The sequence below is a fragment of the Octopus bimaculoides genome, chromosome 11 (assembly GCF_046866305.1).
Source record: "Octopus bimaculoides isolate indiv1 chromosome 11, ASM4686630v1, whole genome shotgun sequence".
NCBI lineage: Eukaryota > Metazoa > Mollusca > Cephalopoda > Octopoda > Octopodidae > Octopus > Octopus bimaculoides.
The window spans coordinates 21,504,541-21,519,456 of NC_142938.1; the positions used below are offsets into that span (position 1 = coordinate 21,504,541).

The 14,916-nt window shown below is 38.3% G+C and overlaps 1 protein-coding gene across 3 annotated transcripts in view; it reads left to right on the forward strand.

Moving 5' to 3' along the window:
• Positions 1 to 14,599: 14,599 nt before the first annotated feature.
• LOC106878227 (uncharacterized) overlaps positions 14,600 to 14,916 on the forward strand; it is a 65,350-nt gene continuing 65,033 nt past the window's right edge. For 2 of the 3 annotated variants that reach the window (XM_089359635.1, XM_089359634.1), the window contains exon 1: positions 14,725 to 14,882. In XM_089359635.1, coding sequence (XP_089215761.1) covers positions 14,844 to 14,882 — 39 coding nt within the window. In that variant the 5' untranslated portion in view covers positions 14,725 to 14,843. Of the gene's footprint in view, positions 14,883 to 14,916 lie in introns of all 3 variants that reach the window. The other variant, XM_052971673.2, reaches the window with a different exon arrangement.

Sequence of the window (14,916 nt, forward strand, 5' to 3'; positions counted from 1 at the left end):
TCATTTTGTATTATGAACTCAGAATTGATTTTCCATTTGAAGAATAAATTGTATCCCAGTTGAAGAATAAGTTTGTGGTTTATTTATTATTCAAGCTTATGTCTATTCCTCCGTGGTGTTGTTTTGCATTTATAATGAAATAGATATATACAAATTATAAAAATAATGAATAAAAGCATACAGCACAGTACTGTTTCTACTTTGTAGATTTTCACCTGCAATAATCAAGGGAATACTGTGTATATATATATATATATATATATATATATATTATGATATTAGGGATAAAAATCCAAGTTTACGGGTAAAAACTCAATTAAATTCAATTTATCAAAAATTGAAATTAAATTAAGTTTCACAGTATAAAATATATAAATATATAGTTTTAGAGAAAAGAACCAAAGTTCATGAACTCATTCATGAAAATCCACAGTCACATATAGAAAAATTAATAAGTAAATGGACAATAAATAAGTATAATATGATACAAAGTAAAAATCATAAGATAATGATAATAAAACGACTACACGTGTTTCATGACCAAGTTTTCAAAGAGAAAATAAAATATATTAAAATCGATTAAATTAATCGAAAATCAATTCTATTCAACGATATAGCTAATCTTCAGGTCAAAATACAACAATAATAATAATAAAAAGAATGTATATATCAACCAACAATAAATAACAAATGAATGTATATAAAAATACTTATTATATTAAGATAGAAAAATGTAAAACAACATTATTAAAATTATCAAAAATTATAAATGTGCCATAATTAACTTTACGTTTATTATAATATAAACTAACAGAAATATTATATGCAAATCTTATCTTAACGAATCTTTCGTTTAAACTAAAATTATAAACGTAAAATATAAATTAACAAAAAATTCATTTATATAAATTAATATATAAAAGCAATTATATCACCATTAAATAAAGGAAAACACATTTAACAAAATTATTGAAAAGAAATACAAAATTTATCTAATCGCATCTTTAGTTTAAATAAAATTAAAATGTACTATTGACTTATATAAAAAAATTATATAAAAATTATATAAAGAAATTATATAAAAAAAACTACTTATTTATCCCATAAATCAAAAAGAAATATTAAACAGTATTATTGGAAAAATTTCAACCCTAATCTAATCGAAGTTTTCGTTTAAACTAAAATGATAAACTTAATGCTATTAACTTACTGTTAAATAAGGTATCGGCTAATATATGTAATAAAATGTATAATAGCTAATTGAAATAAATGTCATAATATATAATATACAGTATATATAATACAAATAATAAATGAGTATATGCATATATACGTACATGTATGTACATACTTACATCTACCTGTATACATAGATGCATATCTGGGTACAGGACATTGCAAACAAAACGTAGACAAAATGATAAACAAGTACAGAAAACACATAGGCCACATAGAGAACATTTCCTTCATCAGCTGCCAGACGCATCGTTAAAATGGCTCTTCCCACGGACTACAAATTAAATTTGTAACGTGGAGGAATGTAGTGGGGGACAGAAAAGGAAACAGTGAGAACAAACAAGAAGGCTACACGGCCAGACGTGAAAAAAATATATGTGTGCTGAACGCTGTAAAGCAACAAACTCGAAGGGAGACGAAGAATGTTCATGCCAGCTTCTCGAAGGCGAAGATATGAAAGAAAGATAAGTAGCCGGACACGTGACCAGCGAAGGGTAAGGAGAAAAAGTGGTAGAGGGAGAAAAAAGGGGGATGAAGTAGAAGATAAGTGAGCAAAGAGAGACAGGGAGGATCATAATTAAATATATATATATATATTTCACTCGTAATTAAATCTGCACAGGCAAAACAGCAGTCTTTAATGAAATAATGAATGAACGAACCTTAATTTCTGAATTTATCACATTCTGACCATCATTTCATACCACCTCCCAATGCATCACCTATCAGAGTAATATCATTATTTTCAAAAGTTTAATAACAAGGCTTTAAATTATGAGCAATATTTCCATGAATTTTTGAACAGCCTAGTAACAAAAGTTAGACTACAATTTGTGTGATTTCTATGGTTATAACATACTGCGATCAAATGTCCTGCCTCCTTCCTACCTACGAAAAATTGTTCAAACCATGTGCTCACAAAAACCATTGCAGCTTGCGTGGAGACGCGGATCAGAGGTTATCTTTTTTTTTTTTTTTTTTCTACTAGGCCTTGATATATATATATATATATATGTCAGGTTGAGTGTGAGTGTGTAAACCTGCATAACTTCTAAAGTTCACAACTGATTTTCCCCCAAACTGGGAACATACATTACTTATGTTCCAGAGATGATTTTAGACTCTTAAAATTTTTCACATAAAGAGTAACAAACCCTCTGGAAACAGAAAACATCCATTCCTGGGTTACATGGATAAGGAAGGTAACTCTTTGCAAAGTACCTTTCAATAATTGATTGTCTCCCTTACATCCAGTGTAATTATTCTGATGAACGTTTTTCAGTTTTTTAAGATATTGATATTAATGCTCTTCATTAACATTTAATTATGAACATAAGAGTGTAATCTCAGCTCATTGTATGTATTTCTTAAAATTTGCTAAGATACTGATATTATTTACCCTTTTTTTATTGACGTTTTATTATTAATGTACAATTGTCATCTTATTTGATTACATCATATTTCTTGACATAATGTCTCCAAAGAGGAGATCCTCCATTGGTCGAAAAATTATCACAAACTGAATTGGGTGTGTGGAAGAGCAATACTGGCTCGAAAAAAGAGCACTGTAAGTAAAATTAATGGGCAGCTGCTGCAGTACGTTCCTGGAAGTCCTCACATCTATAAGTCAGTTGGTACAATCCCAGATACAGAAGAGGTGGTAAACTATCCAACAGAATTTCTCAATTCATTCGAGCCTCCAGGACTACCTCTCCACATATTGATGCTTAAAATGGGAACTCCGGTAATGTTATTGAGAAATTTGGACCCACCAACACTCTGCAATGGGACATGCCTGATGGTAAAGAAGATGATGCCACATGTTACTGAGGCCACCATTCTCTCTGGATGTCAAAAAGGAGAGGATGTTTTCATACCCAGGATTCCTCTCATTCCATCAGGAAGAGAAGTTCTTTTTTCATTCAGAAGAGTACAATTTCCTATTCGTATCAGCTTCACAATGTCTATCAATAAATCCCAGGGTCAAACACTGTCTGTGGTCAGACTTTGCTTGAAAGCATCATGCTTCTCACATGGGCAATTATATGATGGCTGTTCTAGAGTGGGAAGCAAAAAAAAGGATCTATTTGCATTTGTTCTACAAATATTGTTTACCAAGAGGTTTTGTAGGAATTACTATATCCTACAATGTGGTCCAGTAACCACTTCTCTTTATGAATGGTGAAGATGGATACCATTTTGGCATTCCACAGCATAATACCAACAAACCCAAAGACTGCACCAACAAAGCAGTTTCATGCATGGACTTCAGTATCAAAGCATATTCTCCAATTACTCCTACCAACCATGCAGTAAACCATTACACCTTATTTTTTCAAGTAATTCATTACTAGATGTTCTCATGTGATGCATAGCCTCAGTTTATGTTTCTTATTCTACAGCCACACCAGCAATCCAATGTCAACCCTTTACCTTCTGTAACATTTCAACATTTCACTTCCTTGTTGCTGTCTCCTTTGTAGCCCCTTTCCGGAATGTATCCATTTACATACAATATCTCCATTATGTATACATTCATTGGACTGTCAACCATATGATGGGTCATGTTAGATGCAGCACCAGCTGCCACAAAGGAGAGTATATCCACTGAGTTTTCAGTGTGTTAAAAAATCACATACCCTATCATCCTTAATTTTCCCTGACAGGTTAGGGCTTGGAATCCACCAAACGAATGCATGACATTTTGCTTAGTCCAATTAGCCCATCATTTACTCCACAAATGTTTTGTCATCAATGCTGCACTTTCCCATATCACACGTCAACATAATTGCAATATATATGTACAAACTATGCCATTTTTAATCCTGAGCAACACTGGATATCTCTGCTAGTATATATAAAATTTCAAGTTTTTGACTTTACAACTTATGTCCCTTTACAATTTGACATTTTTTAATTACAGATTACACAAGGAGTCTAAAGTGACTCTGTTTGAGAGTTCAGCTTTTTCTTACCCTGAGCAAGGCTTCTATGACTTTGGGTAATTCACTTTGGCAGGAATTTTCACAGCTCTTATTAAAGTCTACCACCCTTAATTGCTGCATATCAGCTGACACTGTTTGGTCAAAAATATTTACATAAGCAGTATTTTGTCTTTTACTTGTTTCAATCATTAAGCTGTGGTCAAGCTAGGGCTTCACTGCCTTGAACTTTTAGTTGAATGAATCAACCCTAATTCTTGTCTTCTTTTAAGTCTGGTACATATTTTGTTGGTCTCTTTCACCAAACTACTAAGTTATGCGGATGTGAACACACCAGCACCAGTTGTCAAACAGTGTGGTGGGGGACAAACACAGAAACAAGACACTTGCCCAAAGTGTCACACAGTGGTACTGAACCCAGAACCATGTGACTGGGAAACAAACTTCTTACCACACAGCCACATTTGTACTTATACAAATTTTTCTCATACCTGTACAGCCATGTAGATAAATAAAGCTATAACTCAAAACTGAAAATTTGAGTGAGGCAGTTCAAATCTAGGTAGAGACCTGCTACACACTACTAATTATTCTCTCATATTTAGTATTTATTCTTTCTACCTCTCTTTCCCACCCACCAACACCACCACCACCAACAAATATGTAGGTTTGTGCTAATATAAAAATAAAGCAAAATCCTTGTTTATAGCTATATTAAAACTTGCTGCTGGTTAACCTGAAAAGGCTAAGGAAATACCAGAAAATAATTCAGTTACTTATCTCATCACTAATGTTGCTACGTGCCTAAGGTCAACACACTTAATTCTCCACAGTCATCCAAGATAGTAGGGCTTATGAACTGAGGGAGGTTTTGGCTCCTATAGAGGAGTGTTGTTGTTGTTGCTGTGGTAGTGGTGATCATGGTGGCAACGGCAACGATGGTGGTGGTGACAATAGTGCGATAGTCATTGTGCATATATGCATCTATATATACATGTAGATGTAGGTATGTACATACATCATCATCATCATCATCATCGTTTAACGTCCGCTTTCCATGCTAGCATGGGTTCGACGATTTGACTGAGGACTGGTGAAACCGGATGGCAACACCAGGCTCCAGTCTGATTTGGCAGAGTTTCTACAGCTGGATGCCCTTCCTAACGCCAACCACTCAGAGAGTGTAGTGGGTGCTTTTACGTGTCACCCGCACGAAAACGGCCACGCTCGAAATGGTGTCTTTTATGTGCCACCCGCACAAGCCAGTCCAGGGGCACTGGCAACGATCTCGCTCGAAAATCCTACAGGAGCCAGTCAGGCGGTACTGGCAACGGCCACGCTCAAAATGGTGCATCTCATGTGCCAACCGCACAAGAACCAGTCCAGGGGCACTGGCAACGATCTTACTTGGCTTGCCGGGTCTTCTCACGCACAGCCCATTTCCAAAGGTCTCGGTCCGTAGTCATCGCCTCGGTGAGGCCCAATGTACGAAGGTCTTGCCTCACCACCTCAGCCCAGGTCTTCCTGGGCCTACCTCTTCCACGGGTTCCCTCAACTGTTAGGGTGTGGCACTTTTTCACGCAGCTATCCTCCTCCATTCTCACCACATGTCCATACCAGCGCAATCGTCTCTCTTGCACGCCACAACTGATGCTTCTAATGTTCAGCTTTTCTCTCAAGATACTTACACCCTGACGGGTATTCACATTGACATTACACATCCAACGGAGCATACTGGCTTCATTCCTTGCGAGCTTACGTATGTCCTCAGCAGTTACAGCCCATGTTTCACTGCCATGTAGCATGGTTGTTCGTACGCATGCGTCATACAACCATGCTACATGGCAGTGAAACATATGCATATACTCATTTATTTGTTGTATTATATATATATGGAAATGTGCTGTGCGTGAGAAGACCCGGCAAGCCAAGTAAGATCGTTGCCAGTGCCCCTGGACTGGTTCTTGTGCGGGTGGCACATGAGATGCACCATTTTGAGCGTGGCCGTTGCCAGTACCGCCTGACTGGCTCCTGTAGGATTTTCGAGCGAGATCGTTGCCAGTGCCCCTGGACTGGCTTGTGCGGGTGGCACATAAAAGACACCATTTCGAGCGTGGCCGTTTTCGTGCGGGTGCCACGTAAAAGCACCCACTACACTCTCTGAGTGGTTGGCGTTAGGAAGGGCATCCAGCTGTAGAAACTCTGCCAAATTAGACTGGAGCCTGGTGTTGCCATCCGGTTTCACCAGTCCTCAGTCAAATCGTCCAACCCATGCTAGCATGGAAAGCGGACGTTAAACGATGATGATGATGATGATGATGATATATATATATATATATATATATATATATATATATATATATATATGGCGGTGCCCCAGCATGGCCACAGCTCATGAGCTGAAACTGGATTGAAAAAAAATATATATATATATATATATATATATATATATAATAGGGATTCTAAAAAGGAGCATTGACAGTAGTGGTCATAGGGGTGGAGGTGGGGTGGGGGCAGCAGCCACAATTATAATGGTGGTAGTACAGATGGCAGTGTGTAATAGTTGATGTGTGTGTGTGTGCACGTGTATGTGTAGTGGTGGGGCTGTTGTACTGTTTATTTTGCTGGGTGTCAACAGAAAGTTCACCCATCAGCAATAATATGAATAACAACAACAACAGCAGCAGCAGTACAGCTAAAAATAGCAGTTACATCTCCTTTATAACACATCCCCACCATCTTAAAATGGATCACATTGAATAATGTAATCCAAAGTACACTACGTCTTTTATCTTTAATCTTTTATCTTTCATCTTTTACGAGTTTCAGTCATTGGACTGTGGCCATGCTGGGGCTCTACCTTCAAGGGTTTAGCTGAAAATTAACACCAGTATTTATGTTTGAAGTCTGGTACTTATTCTGTAGGCTTATTTTGCCAAAACACTAAGTTGCAGGGCTGTAAACAAACCAATACTGGTTGTTGAGTGATGGTGGAGGACAAACACAAAGACACACACATACATACACACACAATCACACACAAACATACACACACACACAAAGTTTTCTCACAGTTTCAGTCTACCAAGTTCATTCACAAGGCATTGGTTGGGTTAGGGCTACAGTAGAAGACACTTTCCCAATGTGCCATGCAGTGGGATTGAACCTGAAGCCATGGATGCAAAATGAGCTTCTTAACCACACAGCTACTCCTGTGCCGAGCTGAAGAAAAATAAAAAGGTGAAGTGGTCATGAGTTGATTCTCATTGACCATAAGTTCACTTGATTACGACTGATCTTGGACTAAACAAAGTATGTTGGTATTTCAGTAAGACACCCTTCTGTGTGATTGTCAGACCTGCTAGACATAGCAACCAAGTCTCCTTCAGATCAATCATACTTCTACTTTCTTATAAAAAAGAAGGACAAAGTGAATAATGTACTCCTAAACACACTGCTCCTGCAAACAAGACAGGTTGGTCACAGCTGGAAAGTCTTTAATATATAGGAACTTCATTCCAAATAGAAAATAAACATTGAGGTTTTTTTTTTTCATTTTTTTTTTTTACACAAATTTATTTATTTATAACGTTTAAATACAAAGAAGCAGGAGAAAAAAAAGAAAGAAGAAAGGAAAACAAAGAAAACATTGGTTGTTTATCCCTAAGTCAACTCTGAATAAGAAACCTATAAATAAAGATATTCCACTTGTAACCATTTCTTCTATTTAGGTGTGGCTAGAATTTCCTTATCTAATGTGTTTGTCCTTTTATAAGACAGCTGTGTGTGATTTGACGCAAGTTTAGTTACTATTTTTACCTGGTCAGGCAACTGTTAAAGAGCTCTTTCATTGGCTCAAAGCAATGTTAATCGTTGATGTTGTTTGCTTTAGGTAAGCTGTGATTGAACAGACTTATGATCAAAGGCATTCCGACCATGACCCTTCCCTGTTTATTATTTTCATATTAAGAACTACACAGTCCAATGTGTTATTTGAAAGAAGGATTTAGCTGTTATATCTAGCAGTTTATGTAAGTATGTGCAGGTTCCCTCACTGACTTGGAGCAATGTTTGTTTTAGAAGATGGTGGGTGACTATGGCAAAAATACTGACACACCAGACAAACAACTTTGTAGTATTCAGTTGTAGGTTGATAAAATAAGTACCAGTGATATACTATGGTACATCAAATCAATTGTACCATCCTCTTGTAAATTTTTGACCCAAGAAATATTAGGACTGATAAAGTGTGATGAGTTATCAAAAATGGTAGAGACATGTTAAACAATAACATTACATATTTAAATTTGACCTTCTTGGTCATATGTTCTGATTCTACTTGGCTTAACTTTAATGTTCACCTTTGAAGGGACAATAAAATATTTATAAGTAATATAATGTGATTGATTCAATCAAACTACATTGGTAATCTTGCATAAATTACATTTGTACCTCTGCATTAAGTGTGCTATGTCATTATCCTGTATTCAAATAAGACCAGGATTGACTTGATATTTCATCTATATGACAAGTGGAAGTTGGTAATGCAATAAATTATATTACCTTCATCTATTATCTTATTCCCTTACAACAATTGGCTATGTATCTGATCAATATATATTAATATATAATGTGTGTGTACATGCCATATCTCTTTTACTCTTTTACTTGTTTCAGTCTTTTGACTGTGGCCATGCTGGAGCACCGCCTTTAGTCGAGCAAATCGACCCCAGGACTTATTCTTTAGAAGCCTAGTACTTATTCTATCGATCTCTTTTGCCGAACCGCTAAGTTACGGAGGACATAAACACACCAGCATCGGTTGTCAAGCGATGATAGGGGGGACAAACACACACATACAAGCATATACACACACACACACACACATATATATATATATATATATATATATATATATATATATACATACATATACGACGGGCTTCTTTCAGTTTCTGTCTACCAAATCCACTCACAAGGCTTTGGTCGGCCCGAGGCTATAGTAGAAGACACTTGCCCAAGATGCCACGCAGTGGGACTGAACCCGGTACCATGTGGTTGGTAAGCTAGCTACTTACCACACAGCCACTCCTTACTTTTGCCATTGTAGGGAAAAGGGTAAAGACCACCTTTGGAGATGAATGACCATGGGATTGCACCTAGAAAGTTACCCTCCAAGGTACAAGTCTGGGAAAGGTTGTGTATGGAAGACCAGCAGATGCCCACGCATACCAGCCTCCCTCTCCATGTCACCAATGTTATCCAAGGAAAAGGCAAAGGCCAATATAGCTTGGCACCAGTGACATTGCAACTCATTTCTACAGCTGAATGAACTGGAACAACTTGGAATAAAGAATACAACACACAGCCTGGTCCAGGAATCGAACTCACTACTGCGTGATTATGAGCCCAATGCTCTAACCACTGAGCCATGCAACACTGTATGTACTCCTAGGAAATAATGTATACATGCTATCAAGCCAGCGATCAACTGGTATTTATTTTATCAACCCCAGAAGGATAAAAGGCAAAGTTGACTTTGCTGGAATTTGAACTCAGAATGTAAACACAGATGCAATGTCACTAACCTATATGTTAATGCCTCTGCCACCTCACCACCTTACATACATACAATAATAGTCATTCAACTTTTATTAAACATCTTGGTTCTTATACAAAATCATGAAGCAAATACTAATACTAATTGTCAAAAGAACAATATTAATTACAAGAGAACTCTTTTTATTCTTTTACTTGTTTCAGTCATTTGACTGTGGCCATGCTGGAGAACCATCTTGAAGAGTTTTAGTTGAACAAATTGACCCCAGGACTTATTTCTTAAGCCTAGTACTTATTCTATCAGTCTCTTTTACTGAACTGCTAAATTACGGGGACATAAACACACCAACAACAGTTCTCAAGTGTTGATTGGGAGACAAACACAGACACAAAGACACACACACATAGATATATACATATACGTATACATATACATTAGGTTGTTCTGAAAATAATGATTTTAAAACACAATTTTATCATAGTATTTTAATTTCATTTTAGGTGAATTTCGACATACTTAATAATTGATGTATGCTCTCTAATAATTTTCTACTTATTTCAGACAGAAAACATTCTTGAAGCATAGGCACCCTTAAGTATGAACATGACAAAAAAGGACCTTAACTTACTTTTCTTGCATGAATTCAAGCTTGGGCACAATGCCTCCCAAACTGCTGCCAATATCAACAGAGCATAGGAAGAGGGGTCCATTAGTGATCACAGAGTATGAAAGTGGTTTCAGAAATTCCATAGTGGTAATGAGAGCCTTGAAGATGAAGAAGATAGAGGACGGTCATGCAGTCTTGATATTGAACAATTGAAAGCAATTGTTGAACAAAACCCATGTAAAAGTTGATTAGCTAAAATTACCCAAATTTCCCAACTTTAATTCCAAATAACATCAGATTCTTTAATTTATAAGATAAAGTAATTGGTTGATCATAATCAAAATTCAGAGTTACATTGTTACACCAAAATTGAAAACAATCTGAGCAAAATTAAAGGGGGCTGATTTTGTGAATCAGTTTAACTAGATCCATTCTTTCAAATATACATAATACTAATACTGTACTAAATGCCCAATCATATCTCATAATTATCATAATATTCTTGGACCCCAGCAGCTTAAGTTTCTCTCTGTTCCATGGTGCGCCCACCCTTCCCACCCCCACCACCTGTACCGGACGTCTTTATCCTCTGACCTCTATGGGATGTCTCCCATGAACACTTCTAAAGGCTTAGTGTTCCCTCGTCACTACTTAGGGTTCATCTCCTAAGTAATTTAGTGGTCATGTAGCTCATAGAAATGTTAGAGTAGTGCATGCAAGTTGAAGGCTATTGTATTACATGAGTTCTGCTAAATGCGAGCTTTCTTTTCAGGTACATGACACTGCTGTCCCCCATCCCAGGGTCTCTCAGGCCCACACATCCCACACCCTCAGGGTTGGCACACTAAAAGGTAGGTCTGGTGAGATTTTTGAGATGCTTGAAATGAGACATGTAGATTTGTGCTGCATTGAAGAAGTAAGGTAGAGAGGGAGTTCTGCTAGGTTCCTCACAGGCAAAGAACATAGGTATAAGATTTTCTGGGCTGGGAACACTGACAGGGTCGGGGGCATGGGTATACTTCTTGTGGAGAAATGGGTTGATAAGGAAATCGAGGTAGTCAGAGTCTGTGACAGAATACTTAAGATTAGATTAGTGCTGCAACATGTGTTAGCAATGATTATCTCAGCCTATGAACCTTAGCTGAGGCTACATGATGAACAGAAAGACCGATTTTATGACCCCCCCCCCTCTTGCAGACTACCTCATCGACAAACAACAGGTACCTTCTCTTTGTGACTGGTGACTTCAATGGGCATGTTGGACAACATGCAGAGGGCTTCCATGGTGTACATGGAGGCTATGGTTTTGGTTCCCTCAGTGAGGAGGGAACCAGGCTGCTGGAGTTCTGTGATGCAAATAATCTTATGGTTTGCAATACTAACTTCAGGAAACCTGCCAGTCACCTAGTTACCTACCGTTCTGGCAGACACACAAGCCAAATTGACAACATCCTCACCAGGAAATTGGAAAGGTGGCTGCTTATAAATGCCAAAACCTTCCCAGGCAAAGAATCCACAACATAGACTAGTAGTTAGCGACTTCAGGATCAGGGCTAAATGGATACCCAGAAGATGACGAGCATGGAGGAGAAGGGTCTGGAAGCTTAAAGATCCTACAAATGGTCAGAGATTTAGAGACGCATTACTCAAAGCTTTTGACAAAATAGAGGGGGATATAGCATCGCATGATGTGGAAGACAACTGGAGGTTTCTACAGGACAACCTGTTGAGGGCCACTGACCAGATCTGTGGATGGTGCAAAGTCTCCTCTCGACCCAAGGTAACGTGGTAATGGAACAATGTAGTTGACAAGGCCATAAGGGAAGAGACTCAGGCATGAAAGGACTGGAAGAACAGTGGTAGCTGGGAATTGTATCAGACTGCCAGAAGGGAAGCTAGGAGAAAGGTTTATTGAGCCAGAGGGGAAGCAGATAAGAAAAAAATTTGCCAATGTTCTGCATCGTGAGAACCAAAGACTTGAGGTGTTTCGTGTTGCAAGACAGTGAGTGAGAGAGAATTGTGATGTCATAGGAGAAAAATGTGTCTGCATGGATGAATGCTCACTTGCATTTAATGAGGCTGCAAAGAGAAAGATTGGAGATGCCACTACGGAGGGTTGTTAAATGAAGAGAATGAATGGGAGAAAGAGAGTCTGCTGAATGTCAACCCAACAGAAGGACCAACTATCCAAATTGACAGTTCCTTGGTAGATAAAGCAATTAAGGTTATGAAGAGAGGGAGAGCCCCTGGCCCACCAGGAATCACTGCAGAGATGCTTAAAATATCTGGCGTTGTCAACTATAGTCTAGTCACCCATATAGTAAATCAAGTGATACATGAATGAATCATACCCAGTGACTGGTGTAGCAGCACCATAGTCAACTGCTACAAAGGTAAAGGTGATGCTTTAGATACAAATAATTACAGCGGTATCAAGTTGTTGGATCAGGTAATGAAAGACACAGAAAGGGTCCTAGCCCAACTAATTAGAGAAAGAATTAGTTTAGATGAGATGCAGTTTCGGTTTGTGCCAGGGAAAAGCACTACTGATGCTATATTTCTGGTAAGACAGCTGCAGGAGAAATACCTAGCCAAAGATAAACCTCTGTACCTGGCTTTTGTTGACATGGAGAAAGCCTTTGACAGGCAACCCAATCCTTTCTCTGATGGTCAATGAGGAAACTTGGGATAGATGAATGGTTAGTGAGAGCTTTGCAAGCCATGTGCAGGGATGATGTCAGTAAAGTGAGGGTTGACAATGAGTACAGTGAAGAATTCCAGGTAGGGGTAGGGGTCCACCAAGGATCAGTCCTCAGCCCCCTCTCATTCATCATAGTCCTCCAGGCAATAACAGAGAAATTCAAGACAGGATGCCCCTGGGATCTTCTCTATGCTGATGACCTTGCTCTGATAGCTGAGTCACTATCAGAACTAGAGGAGAAGTTTCAGGTGTGGAAACAAGGACTAGAATTGAAGGGCCTTAGAGTCAACCTACCAAAAATCAAAGTCTTAATAAGTAGGAAGACAGACAAACCACAAGTCCCTTCAGATAGATGGCCCTGCTCAATCTGTACCCAGTGTAAGCATACACAAAAGTGGTGGAGAGCAATATGAAGAGTTATGGGAGAGGGGGAGGTGTTCAGTGATAAGGGTGGAAATCCAAGATTATGTATGAGTGAATACATCTTTTAATCTTACATTTATTTTGCTTCAGTCATTTGACTGTGACCATGCTGGAGCACTGCCTCAACGGGTTTTAGTCAAACAAATCGACTCTGAGACATGTTACTATTTTAACCCTGGGACTTAATCTATCATTCTCTTTTGTCAAACTGCTAAGTTACAGGGACATAAGCACGCCAACACTGGTTGTCAAGCAGTGTTTGGGTGCAAACATAGACCCAAAGACACACACATAGGTATAGACATATGAGAAAATGTTGTCTTACTTGGAAACAGCTGGGGATTGGTGACAAGAAGGGCATCTGACTAGAAAACCTGCTTCAACAAATTTTGTCTGACCCATGCAAGCATGGAAAGGTGGACGTTAAAATGGGGATGATGATGATGATGACAAGGGGACATTCTCAATACTTTCATACTTCATAAGTATATATATATTTATATTTACATTGAATGAAGACATGGATATAAAACTCCGGTGTTGAATCTCTCTTTTTTTAAATGTATAAATTTGAAACTTTGGATATATAAACAATGAGAACGATCCTTAAGGAATCTAATTAATGATTCTTTGAGGTGAAATCTTATGCTATATTGGTAACGATTACAGAGTTTACTTTGAAAAATTATATATATATATTTATATACCCAGTCATGAAGACATTCAGTCAGAAACACACATGCACATGTACAAACACACACACACACACTCACACACACACAAAGAGTTCTTCTCTTTTGAATTTTTCCACCTTGAAACAGGTTGTGTGGGTGGTGGTGGTGGTGGCGAAAGAAGACAAACTCTGTCAAACACCAAATAGTCTACTCCACCCTTCACCACCAGAAAATCCAGTATCAATCCTCTTTACTACCCCCACATACCATATTTGTCACTCTTCTTTCAATAGTATTGCAACACCACCACCACCACCACCACCCCTGCTGTCCACCTCCCAGCTCTAACCCCAGTTTGTCTTATACCACCAACCACCACCACCACCACCAACGACGACGACGACGACGACCACCACCACCACCACCACCACCACCACCACTACCACCACCATCAACGTACCACAATGACTACCACCTCAACCACAATCACTACTATCACCACCACCACTGCCAGACTACAACTACTACCACTACCACCACAACTTCTACAACTACCACTTCCATACCTCCCCCACTACAACAACCATATCCACCATCAGTAGTACTACTGCCTCTGCCACCACCCTCACCCAGCTATCCCATCATTCAGCTCACAGAGTGGTCAGTCAAGAGTCGGATTTAAACAGAAACAAGGACAATAATGGCGACAGGGATTATTTTACTACTTATTATAACACAGGTAAGGGTCATTTCTGTTTTTAACGATGGAAGTA